General features: G+C 41.8%; 1 protein-coding gene across 8 annotated transcripts in view; it reads right to left on the reverse strand.

The window, feature by feature from the left end:
- The window catches only part of ATP11B (ATPase phospholipid transporting 11B (putative)), an 88,536-nt gene extending 67,002 nt beyond the window's left edge, over nucleotides 1-21,534 (reverse strand). For 7 of the 8 annotated variants that reach the window (XM_044434446.1, XM_044434445.1, XM_044434440.1 and 4 more), the window contains exons 1-3: nucleotides 21,249-21,534; nucleotides 2,347-2,463; nucleotides 2,008-2,097 (exon numbers count right to left, since the gene is read on the reverse strand). In XM_044434446.1, the coding sequence (XP_044290381.1) occupies nucleotides 2,008-2,097; nucleotides 2,347-2,463; nucleotides 21,249-21,275 (234 nt within the window). In that variant the 5' untranslated portion in view covers nucleotides 21,276-21,534. Of the gene's footprint in view, nucleotides 1-2,007; nucleotides 2,098-2,346; nucleotides 2,464-3,920; nucleotides 4,031-21,248 lie in introns of those variants that run through there. The other variant, XM_044434442.1, reaches the window with a different exon arrangement.
- Nucleotides 21,535-23,203: the final 1,669 nt, after the last annotated feature.

Raw genomic sequence — 23,203 nt, forward strand, 5'->3', positions numbered from 1 at the left:
GAGCTGAAGAGGCTTCAACAGAACTTATAAAATACACAAACGCAAGCTGAGAGGAAAGCCTGTCAAGGTATGACTCACAACTACATCCTGATGACATAATTATACCAACCTGCACGAACAGGTTGAATGACTACCTGGCAAGGAGAAAAGGACCTTTAAACACATTTACTGAGAACCTGCTTTTCAGGCGCTTCCTTTTCTCCTCAGTACATCTCTTTCCTTACTCGTTCTTTTTATTAAAGCAGCTATGAAATGTATTTTAATGCACTATTTCTAGGTAAGATTCCCACTGAAGGCATGCAACACAGACTTGGCCAATATGTGGAGGGGCTACAAAATATAACAGAAAACCCAGACGCAAATGTGTTTGCTCATATGGTACACTCACAAAATGAATCCTGAGATTCAGGTACATGGTGCTGAAAACACCTGCACCCTGCTTTAAGGGCCCAATTCCATGTGCATGAGGGGCAGATTGCTACCTCACAAACACAGCCCACCGTTTTGACAGCATGGCCTGAGTTTTTTCCCATTTTGAAAAGGGAACTTGTTAGAGCAAGGTTGTCACTTGAGAGGCCATGCCAGAAGCAGGGGAGGATTTCTTGCAAGGCACTTGGAGTAAAGTAGGACACCTAAAACCTCAGAAAGAAACTGGGCAGCCATCTGGGTGGGATGGTATAGCATGGAGTCCTGCAACAGCAGCGGGTTGGACTCGATCGCCTTATTCTATGATTCTGCCTTCTTTGGTAGAAACTATGGAATATGCATTCCTGCCTGGCTATGGATGATCTATCATGGGCTAGGCCAGGCCCAGTATTACAACTGGAGGAAAGCTGCACAGAAGTAAAAATGATGGGAGCTGGGGATTGGGAACCACACTTTGACTACTCCTTTCTAGTCTCCAAAACAGACTTCTAGATCAAAGACAAGCACATCAAGTTCTTCTACAGGAAATTAAGCTTTTTAAAAATACATTACAGCCTACAAGCTGAATTGTTCCAACCATTTAAGTACTGTGTAAATAAGAGGCGTCTTCAAACCTCCGTTACCTAGAAGTCTTGGACAACTTTCAGACTGCCATGCAGCAGAAGGTATCAATTCCTGCTATTACAAAGCTATTAACAGCGTTTTACATCTCTGCCAGAGCACTACGACAACTGCAGTAACATAACAGCAAATATTACCTTAATGGGAGGTAATCCAGAAGGAAAGCTAAGCTGTTGGTTGTACTGCTAACCAGGCTGAAAAAGCAACCTTCCTCTGACTAGTTAATCAGAGTAAAGAGATACACTTTGACTCTCAAGCTCCTTCTTGAGTTATAGATGACAGCATTTATTGATAGCATTCTAATAAATTTTCTGTCAGATTACCAAAGCAAACTAAAAGGGTGCCCCTTTCTAGTTTGACAGTAATGCTAATTCATGTCACCATGCATTTATGTTCTCAAGCTGACACCTGACAAGTGTGTCAACTTGACGTTTCTTGCATTCTTTTCCAAACACTGAAGGTGCTGAGTGAAAATATACAATCAGACAGTAAGCCAATTCAACAGAGTCTGAATTCTTAACAGAGAATAAATTCCTTTTTCAACAACTGAGAGACAATTCTGCTGTCAATGCTCAATCAAGGCAGTGGTTCACAGAGTTAAAAGTGTTTTCCAATTCTTAACATCCTCCCACTGAAGTGGGTGAAGCTAAAAGACAGTGCATTAGGCAAGTCGTTAGATGAGCTTCAGGGCTTACCGGGGACTGAATACAGATCAACCACCCCCCTTCACCATCCCACAATGGCCTCTCACCAATGCCCTAACCATTCTGTGATTGCATTTTGCAAAATTTCAAAATCTGCAGCCCTCGTTTCCTGTTTTGAAACTACTAAAACTACTGAAGAACTACTAAATGAAACTGTCATACAATTGTAGTATTACTGTAAAGCTGCCACCAAGGAGCAATACTCATATACCAAATCCAAAGTTTCAGTTATAAATACTTAGATTGTTCAACTTACCTGAACCAAAAATATAATAAGAAAATAAAAGTTGGCTACTCTTCTGAACTGCTCGAATAAATTCTTGGGAACAAAATTCCATACTGTATACTGCCAAAAACAAAAACAAAAAACCAAATAATTTTATGAGGACTTACATGATATGCTATTGATAGAAGTGATAACAATGCTTTGATTATAAACAACAGATTCCTGCCCCTCCCACATTTTTAAAATGTGCTTACAAGTGCACAGATATTTTAAGAATAAGCCTCCTTCAAAAATGCTGATATAAGCCAATTAATTTCTGTAAGTTTACTGCCATACAGGCAACTATGCAGGTAGTAAGTCTTCCCTTACCTTAGAGGAAATTATTCTGTTCTCTGCAAACTTCTGAGGAACATAATGGCCATGCTGGGGAAAACGATTTGCAATATAAATAGTTCGGCTATCACTTTGATGTGGTGGGTCAAAACCCTGAAATGCAAAACAAACAAAGAATCACTCATTATATTAATAATCATACATTATTTCTAAAGCATTTAACACACACAATGCTTTGTACATTTTCAGTTCCTCCTCACAAAACCCCTGAGAAATCATGCTGAAAGACAACAAGGGCAGCCAGTGAACCTCCCTGCTGAGTTTGAACTTGACGCCAGCATTCGTATACCTAATCCAAGGCTATTTTCATTATCTAGAGATTCTCAGCATTTTAATCATTAATTTCCATGCCCTAATCAAAAGAAAACTGCTGAACTGGATATAAGGTGGCAGCAGAATTGAAAGAAACCATATCTACTATTAATTCTGGAAAGCTTTTTATCATAATTTAAATACACTGATCAATGCTATACTTTTAACCTTTACAATGTGTACTAGAGCTTTTGGTAAGAGCAGTGAAATCTGAATTTATGTAAGCACTAAAAAGAGCCAAAATATCAGAAGAAGTGGCACCTGCAGGCAGTGCAAGTTCTGGGGAAATGGGGGGGTTTTGGCCAAAGTGCATAAAAAGCAGGAATCAAGAGTGACAGTGCAAATGTATGTGGCAAATAGAAATAGAAACAGACTAAAAGGCAAATGTCAAAAGACATTCTCTGTGTAGTCTTGACAGTAGCTATCAGAATGATAGGTTCAACACAGAAAATAAAAGAGGAATTAGTCACAGAAGACTCACTTATTGCCCAGACCTGGTACTCTGAGTAACACTAATCAGCCCTTAAACTCCTGACTACTGCTGCCAGAAACAATTTTTAACAGCAGGACGTGTGCATGCGTGCACGTGTGCGAGCAAGCTGCCAACAGAGAACTCATGCCATTGCAGTAAAGTGGACCACCTTCTCCTGAATCCTCCTCCGGCACCCCTTGACAATGTCACCCACCTCAGGGCTTCCCTTGCTAGTGAAAACCTTTCTTTATAAAGGCTGCTTTGCATTATACTTTTTGCACGAAATGAAATGTCAACCTTTTAAAATTTCATCCACCCTTCTCTTCTAGCGGTCACCATTCATTCCTGCTTAGGAGTGAACCTTTAACAAAGAAGTGAATCACTTGCACACATTCAAGTCTCTCCATGATTCCAAGTCTCCATGAGATGTACATAAATTTCAAGGCAGGATTTTTTTTTTTTTAAATTGGAAGCACCTTTCCACAGGTGTACTTAACTTTAGTATAAGAGAAGCACTGACACAGAGGCCACTGTAAAGAAGGGGATAAGGACAAGGCTGGCTAATGTATGTCAGAATTATGGAGCAGAGAACAGGAATGCAAAAATTGTGCAAAATTAATGGCAAGGCAACAGAATGTTGGGGAAAGGTGCACAGCTCTCATGGGAGAGTAGTAAAATAGAGGAGAAATACATGCAAACTTCCTAGCAGTGGTAATGTGCGCCTTCACACTCGTGCACAAGTGAAAATAAGTATAATTTTAAAAACCTGTGAATGCATTTGGGACACTCAAACACTTGACCCTTCTAGATTCCTACCAAATCATCATCATCATCCATCCTGAGGCTGAGAAGAGATGGAGGAGAATGGTGGAGGCACTAATGAGATCATGAGAAATTATTATTAGTCTATTAGTTGGGCTCAGACATTACACAAAGTTTCCTTGAGGGGGGAAAAAACCCCAAATAAACCCATTATAAAACATGGGTTGTTATGGTAACATTTGTTCTAAAAGACTCACAATGGGAAAACCTCACTGGGTTCAGACATCACATTAACTCACTCTGTAACCTCCACTGTGGCTTAATGTGACATGTGATCCACATCATCAAATCACTGCATTCCTCAGTTTGAACAAAACTGAGGAATTTAATTAGAACTAGGTTGGCATTCATGTTTCATCTCTTTTTCAAGCATAAATGCACTTTATTCCTTTTTCAAGTACAAGTGCACTTCATTTCCTAATGGTTTCCATCCAAAATCTTTTCAATGGAAAAAAGAAAGAAAAGTTTACATACAACAAAGCTGAGCTGCAATTGTGTCACCGGCATTCTGCCAGGCAGAGATGACCTTGTGTTTCCAAAAGTGCTTTGTCAGATCAGTTCAAGCTACTATTACCAGCTGGCTCACAAAACCTTCATGCAAGCAATTAAAAGATTCTTGAGCACACTCTAAAATGTATGCCTATAGTAACAAGGTAAAAAGCAGATATAAAGGCAGGCCCATAGCTATAACAGACAATGGAACTGTTAGGAGAAATCAAGTCACTTAAGTCACTACTGTAAAATACAGACAAGATGTTATGATTTTTAGTCAGAGTTTTTAAAAAATCTTCTAGTCCTTCTACAAGTACAACCTATGAAGGAATAAAGGATGTTCTGTTAACTTGTGAGAAGTCCTCCATAGATTTCTGAGTGACAGTCCCCCTCTTGTTAAAAAGAACACTTAAAGTCTTGATTTCACTTTAATTAGGTTCCTAATCTTCATGACTTGAAGAGGTAAATAGGAAGGGAGATTGTAAAAACAATTAAAAACCAAAATCAAACTCACTCTTACTTATAGACAGAGTGACTCCAAGATTTCTTTATTTGGAGAAATATATAAAAATAATACTGTGCCATGTGAAAAAGACTTTTATGTTACACATTTTAGGCATAGCCTCATAAATATTTTCCTCTGAACTTACTACTAATTTGCTTTCCTGTACTAGCTTTTGCTGCAATAAGAAAAAAGCCCTTGAATATTCTATCAATCCCAGAGAGAGAGAGAGAGAGGGAGGAGGATTCCAGACTGAAGAACAATTTGGTAGATACACATGCGAGAGGTATCAACTCCAATGCATGAGAAGGTGCGCAATATTGCTTCTGTGTAATCAGTCACCATGTGCATGTAGAAAGCTACTCCATCCCCTTCCTATGGAATAAGTCTAATGAACTGCCAGACACACCAAGTAGGTCCGTTCACAGGCTGACCCGGTAACCCCACTGTTGCACATGTGTATTCCTGGACCAGGGTCACCACCACTATTCAAAGGCAATTCTGATGCAAAAGGAACAAATCCAGTTAACCAATGAAAGTTCAGAACTTTGTGGTTCCGCCTTTAAAAGTTATCTTTGTTCAAATGTTGATCCTTCCCATTACCCCAGCTCCCAAGAACCCGTTTTGAAAATGTGTTGGGCCACACTTGGAAAAAGAAGCCAGCTATGAAAAACTTTGAAAAGCTATTGTTTACACTTGGATTGTAAACTGTTTGAAGCAAACACTTTGTCCTTCTGCTTGGCAGAAATGCCAAACATGCACTTGACAAGAGGTACTACCCAGGCACTGAAATGGGGCTGGACAGGTATTTTTGGACCAGCATCAACAACAGGAAGTTATCCTTGCACAAAAGCTAATTTATCACTGACATTTTAGATCTTGGTTTGAGGAGAGCACTCTAAGTAGTATTTAATGAAGCAGAGGTTCATGAAAAAGGTTCCTAATAGCCCAAGCAGATACACCTGAGAGAGATATTCCTGCAGCCCAAGAGCTTAGCACCAGGTAGGGCTGAAGTACCTCACTTCCAGCTTCAAGTTAAAGGTGGCATCCATATGAAAACTTCCACAGCACCCAGGAGGCACTCACTCAATGCCTGACTGAACAGTTAAATCCCACTGAGAGCACTGGAACTAAAGTAAATTTGCAACCGTTCATTTTCATAGCAAGAACTCCATCAAATATAGCTCTGTAAAGAATTTGTGCCTTGCAGGCTAGAACTATATTGCTGATGGTATTGTTTCCCAGACACCATATATGGCATCGTGGGCATCTCTTTTAAATATAGCACAATTGCTTCCAATTACCCTGGGACTGAACACCACATCCAGGCCCCTGCCTCCCCCGTTAGAGAATCAACAACCACTGGGCAGAACATCAAGGCAAAAGAATGGCCAAAAAAGCAGTGGTTGCAGTGGCATGTGAAAGAGAATTTAATGTAAGCAACTTTGAGGTTCATTCAATGAAAAGGAGAATATAAACAAACATCTCAGCTAAATGAAGATGTGAAACAAGTATGACCATTCTCCTTTCAAGTGTATGTTGTTTATGTGTGGCAAATGCAAGCGCCTGGACACAGTAACGAGCAAGTCTGCCCAGGTGTGAAGGGAAAAGCTTCAAGGCAAAAGACCATGTTCTGCATGTAGCCTACCATTTTTCCAAAAATGACATATCGTTTGGGAAGAAATGGTCTCTATAGTTCGTATCAACTTCTTTGCCGTTCTGTTTAGTATCTCACAAGACGGATATTTTGCACTTATCGATCCCTAGCTCAGAGAAGTACAACAATCTTCCATCCAGCACTGCACCTCGCTCCATCATTTACATCAGACACAACCGTGCAGGGTGTGTGACCTGATGCACAACACACCTAGAAGTAACTAAGAGCTGGCGAATTGATTTGCCACTACTTTGCTACATAATCCAAAGAAAGCATGCGACACCAACACAGAGGCAGTATCTGAGGTAAGGTTATTCAGGAAAGTTTGTCCTGCTGGTTTTTCCATATGCATTGCTGTCTCATCCCTGCAAAGTTATTTGTGCCAACATGCCTTAAGATACAAGCATGTATCTTAATATCAACTTAATATCAACTCAATATATCAACTTGATATATTGAAAATTGGCAATGAAGAGAGTTTTTGAAGCAGAAATGCTGATCGATTGAAAAAATGCTTGGAAAATTCTTCATTGCATTTAGCGACTTAACAGAAGTAGAACAGTAAGGTCATTTGAAAACCTTTTATTACTTGCTCTTTATGGTTGATGTTTAACTTTTTTTTTCCCAAAGATATAATTTACCTTGGCATTTCCCAAAGATATAATTTACCTTTACCTATAATTTACCCAGGCATTAATAAGGAATATTATTTCCTTTCTTCTTCCTATTGTTTTAAAAGGGGTTGACCAGACCAAGCAAAGAACCAACTATTTGAAGAGAAGCTCAGTGTTTCTAGGGTAGCAGGAACCCCAGAAAATCCCCGCAGTGCCCCTCCCCCTCAGCTCCTCCAGTTTGGCACTTTTATTGTAATCCTTTCAGAGAGCCGTTTGGCTGGTGCAAATGGTATATAAAAGGTTTAATAAAAAATAAATACATACACACACCCCATGCCATGGTCTCAACTGGAGCCACATGTAAGTCAATGCACAGAGGCACAGTTGTGCTAGGAAGGGGAATGGAAAATGTGAGAAGCAGTTGAGGGTTTTTAGTGCTAAAGAAAAACAACAAGCTCCTGGCTCCAAAGATATGGTATACAGGTGTTTTGCAAGGCAGGAAAGGATGGTTCTCCTCATGCAATTACATCACAACAGGAGTACAGAAGGATTGTGCCACAAGGCCCTGGAATCCAACACCAGGGCAGGGGAGGGAATAAAGCATGACAAGCCAACCATCAGCTGGTTGTCTGTAGGCAGAGACTAACCAACCCACCATGGCTTCTTTTCAGCATGGCTTATCCTGATATGTGAACTGGCCCAATGTTTGCATGCAACACCAGGACACAAAAGCAACTTCCCCATTCCTCATCACACCAGGAAGACTCTGGCTCACATGACTTAGCACAGGATGACCAGAGTGCGATACCAGGAAACAATTTTCAGGGCTTGTTTAAAAAAAGAAAAAGAAAAAAAAAGATGCCATTTTCAAATGGCTCCAGCTTATGTGATACTCAATTACATGTTACTGTGAAGCTCTAGGGACCACAAACCACTGGGAATTGATGGAGCCAAGCCAGGGATATCCTCTATTCAACAGCAGTGGCAGCCAGAAGCCTCACCATCTGTTCTACATAAATGATGTAACAACACCAGAATCTCTAACAGAGAGGCTGACTAGGATTACTGCACATTAACAGAAAAATTCCAAGATCTTGCTAGATGTCTGAAAGGAAAAGTCAATAATAGTTTTAAAGTTAAATTTCAAAGATTACCAAAGATACAACTGTAAGGATGACACAAAAGAATAAAGCCTACCCATTGTTAGAGAATTCAGTATGTGAATGCTATGCTGCCACGTGACACTAAATCCAGAAGAGCTGCTCTCATACAGTGAGTGGTTTTGCAGGGCAGGAGCAGCTAAAGGAAGCTGGAATTCAAGCCTTTTAAAATATGAGCATAGACTGCACACAAATTATCGTGAAACCAGCTGAAACAAAGAATTTGTTGTGCAGCAATAGACCGTTGGAGATTTTCTTATCATTTCTGTTACAGCACAATAGCCAATAGACTACTCTGGCAAAACATAATTTGTGACCAGCTGATTCTGGCATCATTTAAAGGGAAGAAGATAGCGATCAAGGCTATCACTATCAGTAGTAAAACAGTAGTAAAAATGGAAATGCTGCAAGTTCACCTTCCCAGTCCACTCATCCTATACCTTCCCCTCAGGTCAGCTCCTAGAAATTCCCTTCTACCATCTTCCTTAGCAAAAAACAAAAACAAAAAACCGAAATCCATGTTCTGATAACAGAGGTATTCCTCTGAATACCTGATGCTACAGGGGAAAAATCATGACATGTGAACTGGCCCTTATGCTCCACCTGTAAGCTTTTCAGTGTCCAGTTGGTTTGCTGCTGCTGGAAATAAAAACCCAGCCTGCATGGGGAAAAGAGGGCTTTTGCCAAATTCGTAAATGTAGTACAAAGCTCTACAATTGCCATACTTGGCTTACCACATTCACAGTTACAGTCCCACTGGCAATCTGCAGCTCACACCGTGGGTCCCTGAGCTTGGGTGTGTTTTCACTCAATCATGTACCTATCCCCAGTTCCCCATAATTCAGTGCCCATCTATTCCACCTCCCCGTCAAAAATCCACACTGCTGGCTGTTTCATTCAGACTATTTTAATGCATGCAACCTGTTGCTAGATTTGGACCATGGTTACCTAATTGTGCTTCGCTATGAAGCTCATCAGGTGGCCTTGGGCAGTTCCTCTCTCAGTCAAACCTACCTCACAAGGATGATGAGTGGATTTCTATTCACCACTCAGATATTTCACTGGATGTAGAACAGTACATAAATTTGCAAATAAATTGCAAATAAATAAATTACAAATATGTCAGGTAAGCATCCCATACAAGAGACAAGACACAAATGTAATATATAGTAACTATTGAATATTGGAAGAAAGCAATTGGAATCCTAGTGAAATTGTGGGATCCAGAATAAGAAAGATCAAGACCAACAACTTGGTCTTGGTCCTTGATCTACGAAGGATTGTTGAATCAGGTATTTCAGGAATTAAATGTATTATAAAAATCACCTGAAAACTTAGAATAAAGGAAGTTAGCTCCCAATGCCCTCGGCCCAGTAAGGAAGTTCCACATGCAGAAACAGGTGTACCTATTCACTGTCAGCTTGGATGCAGCATGTATGTAGATGCACATATGCGCATTGCCCATGTAGGCAAGCTTGCTGGATGAGGTTTTTTGTGAACATGAAGATGCATACCTCAGTTCAACAGCATGACTTGTTAAACATGATCACTCACACACAATAGAGCTGGATTAGGACAAATGATGTTGCAGGAAAAAAACATTCCTGAAGTGTGCGTGCTTTTTAAGTTAATAAACAGATTTAATTGGGATATTTCAAAGAGTTATAATCAACTTTTTCCAGGAAACAATATGAAGGACTGTCACATACCCACACACACCATCCATCAATAAACTTGGGAGGTAGTATAAACAGGGGACAGCAACTGATACTATGTAATCCAAATTTACTATGGTCACATTCCAAATTAATTTATAAAATTAAATGTTTTCCCAAAATCCTCATCACTAACCAAGCCAAACGGCTCATTGGTGAAAAATGTTCCAGACATACATATTGTGCTAGATGGCAAGAACACTAACAATTGCTTAAAATAATCTCAAAAATCTATAGTTATGCAATACCTTTATTAAAACCAACCAAAACCCCACAAGGGAGTGTAATCTTTCGAGTTCTCCAAAACACCAGACTAGGTGTCACCAAAGGCAGGGGTATGGGACACTCCAGAAAGTACAAATTTGAAGCCAGAAACTGAGGTCTCTGGCTTATTCTCATTTTGCATCCTAGATGCAATTGTGCAATAATCTAAAGCAAGAACATTTATCAACATGAAAAGACTAAAAGTAAAACAGACCAATGTTATCCCAAATTCCCCACCATATATCAAGCCATGCTAAAGTGTGATAAACTTTAATTTATGAGATTTACTACTCTTTGAAATACCCTAGCAAATTTCAAAGGGGACATATTATTACTGAATTGGTACAGCTGGCTTACTAACTACAATTTTCCAACCTTTTTTTTTTTTTGGTGCACAAAGGCTGTACCTAGCACGTTATGCAACTTTCCATGAATTCATGCAGTCTAGTGCATTGTACTGGCTTCTTCACTGCTGATAAGAAACACAGGAAGTTCATTTACATAGCACTTGTTACCATAGTCAGCCACATAACAGACCAGTTAGGTCACTATTATTCAGGTGGAAAGAAGGTGAACTAGGCCTGAGACACCTTTCTTATCTATGTCTACTCAAGGCAACATTTGAAATTAGAATTTAAAGTCCATGCTTATCATTCTGTTCACTGCACCCATATCAACTCTCCAGTGAACTGAAGGAACACAATGGCAACAATACTCTTACAAAGTTTAACATTTCAAGGACTGCAGAATCTCCATAGGAAGAGTCATATGGGGTACTTTTGTACCCCAAACAAAGAATTCAAAGGTTCAATAAAGACCATCATGACCTCTTTTATTTAAAGCGAAAATGCTCAGCTAAAACATCCAGTAAACAGAATTAAAATTTGTTCAAGAAAAGATCTGCTAGTTTTTTAAAAAAAATTAGTAAGCCAAACTATTGTTATGCAGAAAAAAGATTGATGGGCTAAGCACTGTTATACAGATTTTCTTGTTCTGTGCAGCCTCAAGAAAGATCAAACCTGAGATTATCTGTACTGACTGATAGCTCAAACTATCCTTTCTACCCAGGAGGTGAAATGAAACTTCCTGGGGAAGATTTCAGCCAAACAATGTGTTTTTCACATGCAGCATCTTCCTGAGACATTTTCATACTAGGTAAAAAAAAATGACCCCAAGTGCAACTAATGCTAGTTTCTTGATGAGATAAGAGGGTTAAAAATCTAAACTGCCCTAGAACTAAGTTCAATGAAGGATGCTATGCATATATTTTAAACAAATAACCCCTGTAAGCCGTCCTGAGGCTCTTGCAAAGGATGGCATACAAATGTTTATTTATTTAGTAAACTTCTATGCCGCCCCATTCGCCGAAGCCTCGGGGCGGCTTACAACAATACATACATATAATCATATAAAAACTATATAATTGGAAACGCCCTGGCCAAAGATATAAAGTCAATAAATAAGCTAACAATTAAAATGTCGTTTAAATAAAAAGGTCTTGGCCTGGTGCCAAAAAACATATAACGACATAACATATAATATCCTAAATAAAATAAATAAGTTCCTTTCAGTTTGGGGGATCATCAGAATAAAGGAAACAGCTGTCTTTCCAAGTTGAAAGCTAAAGAAAAGCACTGTTAGACTTTACAGTGACAAATTCCTCTGCATCCTGACATTTTATCTTGTATTTTTGCCTAAACCATAGAACCATTAAAACTACAAAATGCAGTTTGGACTGGATGCAGAAGAACAAACTGAAGCCTAATCCAGAGAAAATGAGTGTAATCTTGGCTGGCAGATCTGACTATACTGAAAGTACTACGTCACCTTTTCGAGTATTTTTAGAATATTCCTGGATGCACAAGTATAGCGCAATCATGCCTTTTACTTAACTTCATCTGGTAAAGCAGCTGCACTCTTCCGTGGAGAAACAGAACATAGTTGGAGTACTTTGCACTGAGTTGCCCAGTTAATAGTTCAGAAATTTCAATTTCCACAGATTAGGACAAGGAGATTGGCAAATTTTACTCTGAGCCTTTAAAAAACAGCATTAGTAGCCAAATTGTCTCTCCACTCATTTCAAGGTACTGTCTTTGACTTGAGAGTCACAAAAGGGTCCAGGATCAAACTCTGAAGATTCTGCTCCGGTATGGATGCCTGCCTCTTGTAATTTAACTGTTGGAGATAGGTTTTTCCAGGTGGCTTCCTCATAGCCCTATGAAGGAGGCATGTCTGGTCCCATCAGTGCCTCCCATCATTTACTGCTGTGTATTCTTTCTTGTCATGGGATTAGCTTTCTTTTATTAACTGTCAGATACACTGAGTTCACCCGATGCAGTTAGGATTAAATTGTAGACATAAGAATGTGGTGTCCCTGCTATAAAACCACAATGTAGTTTTTTGTACAACTGTAATTGGCCATCCTTAATTTAGTTAATTTATCATTTACTAAATTAAACTGAATAAAGCCCAACTGTGAAGGGAATTCTTGCTTCCTGTCTGGATTATAGATTTGTACAGCAAATTGTTTACACTTCTTGTTTGTTAGATTGTAAAACTGCACATTTGTTATTCTGTTTGGACAGCTCCTTACTTATTTATGCACTAGAAAGGAAGAGTTCTTTGAATTATCATTTCAAAGTACAGTGTGATAGTAGAATCAGCTTTCTTTCAAAGCAGTGAATGCCAATTCAGTTAGCTGTGCATAGTATAGTGCTCTGGCCAATATTAATTATTCTTTTCTACAGAATTTTTTGAGGTTCCATATACATTTTGGGCTGCCTGGAAGGCTGCAAATGGCCCCAGCTTACCTCATCTGATTCACTAGTGTGCTGTAGCTGCAATATATCATATAGCACAACCGAAACAGATGGCAGGCTACATGTTTCTCTTGGTGACAGTCAGAAAGTTCACACTGATAAGCTTTGTCTCTGTTCCGCTAAGTGCATTGTAGCTATGTTCTTCACTCTCTAATACAACTAGAACTTGCAACAAGATGGTGCATGCATTTTCACCTTCTAACAGGACTAGTGTTCCTATACAAGATTCCACAATCTCCAACCAATTGGTGTATTGCTGCTTGTCAACTGCATAATGTCCAGTCCTCAGTAGGCTATTCATTTTGGAGGGATGCCCCCTTTTAGACCAGAGTTCCCCCCCACCCCCGCTTTGCTTTCTGCAAACCTCAAGGTTCCTTAAAGTCCCAGGACAGGTTTAAGGTTAATCCTTCAAACCCAAACCTCCCACTTGTTTCTTAGTGGCCCCATTTTGGCTCAATTTATCAGCACTTCCAAGGTGAGTTCACTGTTAGAGGTGGTAATAATGAAATCTCATCCTTCCATTTCTCAGATGTGAACCCCATTTAGTAGTATCCAATGAGGTGGATTTTCTAGAAAATCTGGTTGAACTGCATAGGAAATTTTCAGTTTGTAATTTTAGGCTAATTTGTATTGGGTCAGAAATGTTCTGAGGCCTTTGCATATGGGTGAGCAACCTGAAGCCCTCCAGTTGTTTTGGCCTACAATTCTCACCATTAGCTATGCTAGCTAGGGCTGGCTGCAGCCAGAACATCTGAAGGGCCAAACATGGCCCTGCCCTAGAGAGAGATTAGTTAGCATGTTTATTTTACTTGTATTTAGTAAAAAGCAATGGTCAAATGTTGACAATTAATGGACAATTATTTTTTGTAGCAATACATGGCAAATATTTGACCAAAATATTGGGGGGGGGTGGGATTAAAGCACTGTTAATGTGATTGAAAAGTTGTATTATACAGAAATGTTCGCCGGAATACTTATAATAGAAAAGGCAATTGCATGTATCTCCTTTACTTTGTTTAAATTAAAAACAAAACAACTGTTCGTGCTAATTAATTTGAGTAACCCAAAGAAAAGGGCACAGTGTGCTGACAACCACACACTGATTTCAGCATAGCTCAACTGCATCCACTGAGCTTCTTGGGGGCACTTGCAGCTTCACTGTCGCTATCGATTAGTTCCACTTCACTCAGACATCTACGTATCCTCATGACATAGAAATATGCTAGGTATTCACTTGAACAACATTAATTACAACTGTCAAAACTGACAAACGTGCCTTATGTTATACTTGCAATTAGCGTAATTTTTTTTTAACTGATGAACTTATGAAATGGTAATATTCTGGCCCACATCCTTCATGTTATCAGAAGGGCACACTCAACAATGCAGCTTAAAAACAAAGCTAAGAAAACTTAAATCTGCTACTGTAGCTTTCATGTAAGCTCCTAGTGGGCCTAGCTTCCGTACTCTGGGCAACTGGGCTATTGAGTCTTGAGTCTGGCTTTCAACACAGATTGGACACAGTCCAGAAACTGTTCCGCTTGTGCTGCCTCACCTTCTGGCCAGTGCAGATGACCAATCCTTGGAGAGTCACATAACTGGGATTAGATACTGCAAGGCTTTGAAGCCACCCAACTGCCCATGCTGGTCCGACTACTGAGAAAAAATGCAACAGCTCATGGCTTCAATCAGGGCACCTAATATGGCCTTTTTCTGAATCATTGTTGGTTTTGTCGTCCACGGTTTCCAACATAAAGCATGTGCTTGCTGGATCAAATGGCGTTCATGGCCTCTTCCAACCCTGCTACTCCACGATGCTATGAATCTGTAATCAAAAACCAGACCTGCTCAACTGGAATCTTTCTTTCAAACCCAAGGCTTGTCACTCTTGTTGTCATCTTGCCACATCCTTTTGACCACAAAGGCTACTCACACCTATCGAGAGGGAAGTTTTATTTCTACATCCGTAGTATTACAATAACTCCTTGTGCTAGCTCAAAATTATGACCACTTTAAGTACAAATTGTTTGACCACCACACATTTCACCACCAGTAACACTAAAAAAAATGATACTGAAAACTTTTGTACATTTTAAACTCAGCCTACTTACAAGGGTAAGAGCACATTGCTGCTACACTGCAAAAGGTATTACTTACATTACCTTATTCAAACATTATGACATGATAATCACAGAAAGGAGTGACAAGCTACAAAGAAAAAAGGAAGGGGCAGCCTGGCTTTGAAAGGCAATTGTCCTTCCAAAAATTAATAGCTTAAGAGAGAGGTGTCCTTCAGAACTAGGACTATTGCTCACCCTACTCCAGGACAGCAGGGCTTTTTAAAGAGGCTTGAAACAAGCTACTCACACTCTCTGCATTTCCACAAAGAAGGTCCAATTTAGCTACCATCATAAAAACCAACACTCCTTTTAAAAACTCAGATTTATTTCTGCTAACAATGTGAGGCTCACCCAGTTTTAGGCTCCCAAAAAAGTTTGAGCTAGGCTTCAAGACTGAAAATAATGTGTGTTAGATGAGCCTACTAGATATCATTCTGTGAATGTCAGTGATCTCAGCATGGTTAAAAGAAGGTAAAGGGCAGAACAATAAATTTATTGTAGACAACTGCAGCAAATAACTATGGTTGAGTGCCTTAAATCAGTGACAGGCAAATTTCAGGACTGCAGAGTCTACCTGGCTATTGACTAAAACAGCAGGGTTCACTGACTGGAGCCTGGTGCAAAGGATATACACTTAGAATTAAAGGTTTCTAACCTAAGGAATTTGTCCTGCATATCAAAACTGAGGAGAGCTCACAATCCTTTCACACAACAATCTACTGTGCAGATATCTCAAGCATTCTTCATATCAACAGTATAATTTAGGGAGGGTCAACTTGTTGCAGCTATTGTGTTATTGTAATTTATTTTCTGTTAGTAGCCACATTTTGTACAAAAGCACTAGTTACTACATTTCTGAAAGTCTTCAAGTGGAGCCTTACACAGAGTGCATTGTGGTAATCTAACTCAGAGTTTACAAGAGCATAGATTACTGCAACCTGTACAACTAGGGGCAACCAGCCAAAGGCTGGTAGAAGGCACTCCATAATGCTGAGGCTATCTGAGCCTGGAGAGAGAGAGAGAGAGAGAGACAGAGAGACAGAGAGACAGAGAGAGAGAGAGAGACAGAGAGAAGCACACTGTTCAGAACAAGCTGAACACCTCCCATCAGCTCAAAAGAACTGCCCACTAACAGCATTTCAGACTTGCTTCGATTGAGCTTTAGTTTACTAGCCCTCATCTTGTACATTGTCACAGACAGTCACTGATTTAGCACAGTCACAGCCTTACCTGTGTGTCATCAGAATGAAAATGGCAATGTGTACCAAAACTCCAGCAGATCCCACTTAGCAGTTTTACACAGAAAGCCACCACAAGATCCAGGAGTATCAACAGGATCTCCCATCTCTCTCCCAACACAGGTTACCACACAGAAAGACTGAGGCTGTTTCCATGCCAAAACACAGCCTGAACCTTGGCTGAAAGGGATCCAGAGAAACAGTTTTGCCTAAGAAAATCTGGAGCTGGTTACTACCACCCATTCGAATACTTTCCCCAGGGAAACAACATTTTGTCAGTGGCATAAACTAGTTGAGATATTCTGGATCCAGAGCGGATTTTGTTAGGAGCTGTCTCCTTACCCGCTTTCAGATGGCATGGGACCACTCCCTCTCACAAGGAGGTATCAATCACCTCCCACTGTCGATTTTTTTAAACTATAAGGGACAAGAATGCAGTACAGAATTGGTTGCATGAACCTGTCCATGCACCATGCTGATGTCCTTGAGCTTTTCAAACTGAAACTCATCCAAAACAAAAAGCAAAACAAAACAAAAAACCCACACCCACCTTGGAAGAGACTGTGCTCTGGCTACAGTAAGTGAAGGAGAAATTTTATCCTGGAAATGCCTGGCTAACCGCTTATGGCAGGCCTCAGATGGATCTACAGTGTCCAGCATGTAATGAGCCCCAGATGATCCTAAAAGGCAACACTGGGCAGCAGATTTGACAGAGGCAGCAAAATTCAGTGCCCCCACACTGTCCCTGAATACATCTGATCACAGGCACATCAGTGTTCAACTGCCTAAAAAGATTCTGCCCTCAAGCCTTTGTTTCAGCATTCTCAGATCCAGGGTACACTACAGAGCCATATAAGCTTCAGTGCAGTGAGGATGCTCACAAGCATACGTGTTGAATGCCCATGTCATTTCAACACGCCACAGACTGAACAAGGTTTTGGCAGGTAAGCTAGCCACATTAGCCAGGTACTCTCTTAGAGCCTTCTGGAAACCATCTGGATCCCTTAGCCTATGGGGCAGGCCATTTCAACAGTTCCCTCAGCCTTACAGAGGGGAAAAGCTGCTATGGAGCTAAACCTCAACAGTAGGTGATTCAACCATGATCTGTTCAGAGTCTCTGAACTTCTGATTTTCTCAGCTAATTCTACATAGTCCAGACCTCAACATCACCTCCAAGACCACCTCCACCAGCTCAGGCAGGGAGACTGCTGCGTACTGGACTGGAAGGTACATCAACAGTATTACCCATTTGTCTCACTGACCCAACACAAGATGCAAACACTCCATAGTAGCAGTCAGGTGGGCAGGAAGCCTGGAGAGAAAGCATTCTAACCACCCATGGCAATCACCCCTTGTTGCCCTTTAAGTCTACCCTACCCAGATGCTGAACCAAGCATCTGGGTGGGCACACCTGGGAGAGACAAACTCCTCCCCTCTGTTCACCCACCAGGTCATGGTTATGCATCAGCTGCCTCATCCACTAATCAGTAACCGAAGTCTTGTTTTGCACTCATTTGGCCTTTAAATGCAGGATATGGGGCCCTGAGGTCAGGCTGACAGGGCATGTGCCCATCCTGCAGGTGCTGGGTGGAGCAGAACACAGCACAGCCCTTGGCTGTCAGGGCTGTTCTCACCTCACCTTACCTAGCTAGCACTCCTCCCAGTGCAGTATCTCTGTCTACCCATCATACACTGATTGCCCCTCAGGCCCAGTTCTATATCCCCCTTTCCAGTCATATTCTCAGGCTACAAGAAGGGAGGCAAACCCCCACCAAAGACTTTACTTGGCCAAAATGCTGGAGGGATGGCTTGTTCTTGTGTCTCCCTAAAGTGGCTTCCCCCAGTTTGGGGGTTCATGCCAACCTTTCTTCCAGCCTGGCAGATAAAGGCTTTTCCTTAAGTTGAACATAGTTGGCTCTCATTCTTAAGTAATCTGAAGTAGGTTTCCTCCTCTTGCCATGCTGACAGCTTCTTCCAATAGCAGGAGTGACAGGTCAACACCTAACAGGCAATACCGCAGGGAAAAGCCTAGCAAACAGTAAAAAATTCTGCTCCCTTTCCTCTGGAGTGAGCCAGTTTGCTTCTTTGTGGCTTTAGGTTAAACATATGCAAATCAAATAAACAAGTCAGCAAGGACTTTTATCACTGATTTACTGCAAATCAGTCAGAGACCTTCCAAAAGATCAAGATCTACTTTCCATCTGTCCTTGCTTTAAAATCACAGGAGCCCAAGTTATTCCCCACAGTTCATTAGCTTTTTTAAAAAATGACATATCTGTCCTTCACCCCAGCCTCCTCCATTCAGAATTATTTTATTCAAAAGCTATGAAATTCTGACAACAAACATAACTAACATTTATGTGAAATAAACACAGAACTATAACTCAGATCTACCTGAAGTAGTAATAACACAATCAAGATAAATAAAGCTGAAAATTTCCCTAGCACTGTATCAAACAAAATCTATTCTAAACAGATTAGCCAGTCTTATGGGGACTTAAAGACCAGAGATGAAGCAATCTTTGTATGGTAGGAGTGGCCAAACCTAAGTGACAAAGTATTATTAAACTGACAATATAAAATGTAGCTCCATCAGAACTGAAAAGGGTATATTTGCATATCACTTTGTGAAAAACTGATTCTCCCAAATACTCTTTGACACATTTAATAATATTCCTAGAATAACTCTAAATACAATTCACCTCATGCTATTGTAATCCTTCTATAAAGGCTAAACTGCATGCTTAACAATGTAATCAAGTGGAAAACAAGCAGGTTGTAACAACTGAATGGGAGCATCTTTATGAAATATTCAAACATTTCTCTTCATTCAGTGAGTAGCGATCTATAAATTATAAGTGCTGCTGGCATTCACTTTACAGATGACATATAAAGAGGCAGTTAATATGAATGGATGTTTACATCTCTTATGAATGAGCTATACATTTACGGTGTCAGCGTAGTCTGCACTGTTGTCATGTGGCTGTGCACCTCATTCATAGAAAAGTACCCTCAAGTTGCTACTTCTTCCCAGGGCTTTTGCTTTATCAAGCAGGAAGGATGTGACTGTTTTGAATCACATTTACTACTTCATTTGATGCAACCATTTTCAAAAGTTACAGAATTGAGAAATCTAGAACAAGATTAGGCAAACTTTCAGGAACAGTTGAAAGGCACATTCAAATCTTTATAAATATCCTTCTACAGACCAGCCCAATATTACTCTAAAACTGGATTAAAATGTTGCCTTTTCACAAAGAGTAAAGACCTGCTCTCAAGTTAAGCAAAATATCACTGTTATTGATCACAGCCACATTCCTGGATCAGAACTTAAATTATCGATTGCAAAGTTTTGGTGAAAAAACCATTAGCTTCCTCTGAATTGCAAACTGACAACTACAGTCCAAGAAATGCACATCTGGTTCAAAGCTCCAATCAAGAAACAGGAATCTACAATTAAATGCCCACCCTCCAGAAAGATGAATAGAAGAGCATGTATGAGTTCTGAAACTCTTTTCTAATATAGTATTGCAATTCAATAGTACTTTTCATCAATGCCCTCAAGTCAAGTCCTCAAGCTTGTGATTAACTTGACTACTTCCTTCTCTTAGCTTGCCAGTGGCTGCCAACCTAAACTTTTCTGTAATGATTAGCACTCCCTATTTCACTCACCTGCCATCACTAAACTGACTCAACAAAATGCTTAGATTTGGAAGCAGGGGATTGCACCTGTGGGGAGACAACAAAGAAAGGGAAAAAGAGCAGAATGCAGGATGGAAGTGTCACAGAATGCACAAAACAAGCAGAGCTTTCTAATTCCCAACAGGGCAAACCTAGATTCATCACGCAGCATATCCTCAACAGGAATCTGCAGCCTGTTGTATTTTCCTAGTGAGTATACCTGTATTTTCAATCAAGGGTGTGCCTATTTTGCACTTTACAACTTAAAATGCACATGAAAAAGGCACAGGTCTGGTATCTTAACCACTCAAGACTCCACTGAAAATTGAAAAGTGTTAAAAAGCTGGGTCCACCTGACAAAGTTTCGAGGATAAGCAAACATGCAGGGCACAGAGTCTACTCAAATATTCTCTTTGTCAGTAGGAGTCACAAGTCTTTGTGGGTGGGGGAATGAGGGAAGGCAGAATAGCAAGAAACACAGGAACAACTTGGGAGCAGGTTACCTTCTTGGGAGAGGCACCTTCTTCCTGACCAACCTGCTCAGTCCCTCGGGACACTGGATGACATACCCCAGCAATGCCACATGGGCCTATGGCCCAACTGGAGAAGGCTGTGGCAGCGCCACCTCTCTGGAATTCCCCACCAACCAGGTGCCAGCTGTGTACTGTTGCTGCGGCCTCCTAAAAACACTTTTCAGAAAGCTGTCCGAAACTCAACGGCCACCGCGTTCTTGATTCTGTTCTTAACACATCAGGCTCTCCTGTAACATCTTTCATTTGTTCGCTGGTCCGAATACCGGAACAAGGGGCAGGAAATCAGCCCTTTAAGCGAGCGAGCGAGCAGATGAGCACCCGCACACACGGAGCCGGGATGGGGAAAGGATGAAAGGGCGGGGGAAAGAAAACTTCTGGACCGGGGGGAGGCGGGCGCAGCGAGTCTCGAGGCACCGGGAGCAAGTTGAGCCGCCCCCGCGGTCGGAAGCTCCTTCCCCGCGCACGCAGCCTGCCTACCAGCTGCTGTCGGATCCACCGCAACATCCCCTCGGCCGGCCGGCCGGCCCGACGGCGGCTCCGTGCCCCGCGCGCCGCCGCCCTCGCCCTGGGGCGAGCAATCGCCGCCGCGCCGTCAGTCGCCCCGGGAGCGCCGCTGTGCTCGTGGTCCTGCCCGCCGCCTTCGTCTTCCGCCGCCGCCGCCGCCGCTCCCCATCCGCGCGGGGGCCGGGCGCTTCCCTCTAGGTGCAGCGCGGAAGTCCCTCGGCCGCCGGCAGCGGTGGCAGCAACCGCCGCCCCCCGGTGGGTCCGCGCAGCTGCCACGGCTGCTTCCCAGCCGCCATGACGGAGCGCGCCCACGCCGCTCGCGCCCGTCGCCGGGGTCTCCCGCGCCCGGCCCGCCTCCAGGAAGTGACGCAAAGGGCGGGGCAGGGCGGGGCGGAGGGGACGCGGGGCGCCTGGAGGGAGGGAGGGAGGGAGGGGGGGAGGGGAGGGGGCGCCGGGTCGCTTCTTCCACGTGCTTGAGGCTAACGACTGTTTGGGGAGGCTGGGAGCCGGTGCTTGCTTAGTTGTGTATATAAAGTTATATAATTTATATTTGTATACCGCCTTTTTTTACGAGGAACTCCGAGTGGTTTACGTTATCTTCATTCTCTCTTATTCTCACAACAACCCTGTGAGGTAGGTTGGGCTGAGATTTGAGTGAGTGGCCCAAAGTGAGCTTCCTGGCCCAGTGGGACTAGAACCTTGATCGCCCAGGTTCCAGTCCAGCACTCGCACCACAGCACCATATGGGCTTTCTTACGGCGACAAGAACTGCCCGAGGTACCACAGAGCAAAGTCTACCATCTGAGCTGCAATTGCGAGTGGGGATGCCCTAATATATTCTATTTATTGATGCGATTTCTCTACGGCCCAATAACTGAAGCGTTTTGGCAGGTTCTCAAGCATTAAAACCACAAAATGCAGCATAATAAAATATTAACATTTAAAAATACTGTACAGAATTTTAAACAAACCTTGCAGCAGTGCAAGCATTTTAAATACAGTAGAAAAATTAAAGCATTAGAGATCTATCTTGTGGCCCCAGGGACGTGTCCCATGGATTATAGGAAGGACCCACTGTGCTCTAAGAAGGGAAAATTGGAGATTGAACGTCAACAGCTTCCACCCTGCAACAAGCTTGGAGAGAACAGCTTCAGCTACCTCTCCAAGGTTGGAAAAGCAAAGGGGGCTTTCAGTGCACCTGGAGAAGACAGGCGAATATAAGATAGAAGTTATCCCGAATCTCTTCCAGCTTCTCACTTTCTCCCACCAATATGCCCTTGCTAGATGGACTGAAAAATGAAAATGCAGGAGATGGAGGAGGGGGAGGGAACAATTACCTCTGCCATCCTCCCACCTGCTGCCTTCATCCTGGCAGGCAATAGGAAGCTTGGAAGCCTCTGAATTCAGGGGTTTCCAAGTGGTGAACATGCAATTGATTGCATTGTTCCCTGAAAGCCTCAAATGGGAAAAAGAGGTTATTTTGTGGTGTGAAAAAAACCCCCCAGTGTAGGCACCGAATGCTCCAGTATGTGCAAAGTAATTTAAATGTAGATGAAATTACCAGCACATCAGGGAGAAAAGTTCTACAAGCCATCCCTGCAGTGCTAAGTCTATTGTGGGAGGTTTGTTTCTTGTGAAAGCATTCAAAAATGAAGTTTCCCCCTCTGTCCATCTTAAGTTTGTAGGGACCATTCTTTTAGGACTCTTTATGACCGAATGGTATGGATAATTTACTGCAGTCATCTCTGAACCTGGCACTGCCCAGCTATTTTGGCCTTCAGTTCCAGTCTACATGGCCAAAATCAGAAATGCAGGGTACTAGTTCAAAGCATCTGACGGCTACACGTGGGGTTTGGGATGCATGCTGGTAGTTGTAACTTTTTTGTCTAAACACACACAGGATTGCACCTTTAATTAGTATCTCCATG

This window comes from Varanus komodoensis, unplaced genomic scaffold, assembly GCF_004798865.1.
Source record: "Varanus komodoensis strain SLA01 unplaced genomic scaffold, ASM479886v1 scaffold28, whole genome shotgun sequence".
NCBI classification, from domain to species: Eukaryota; Metazoa; Chordata; class Lepidosauria; order Squamata; family Varanidae; genus Varanus; species Varanus komodoensis.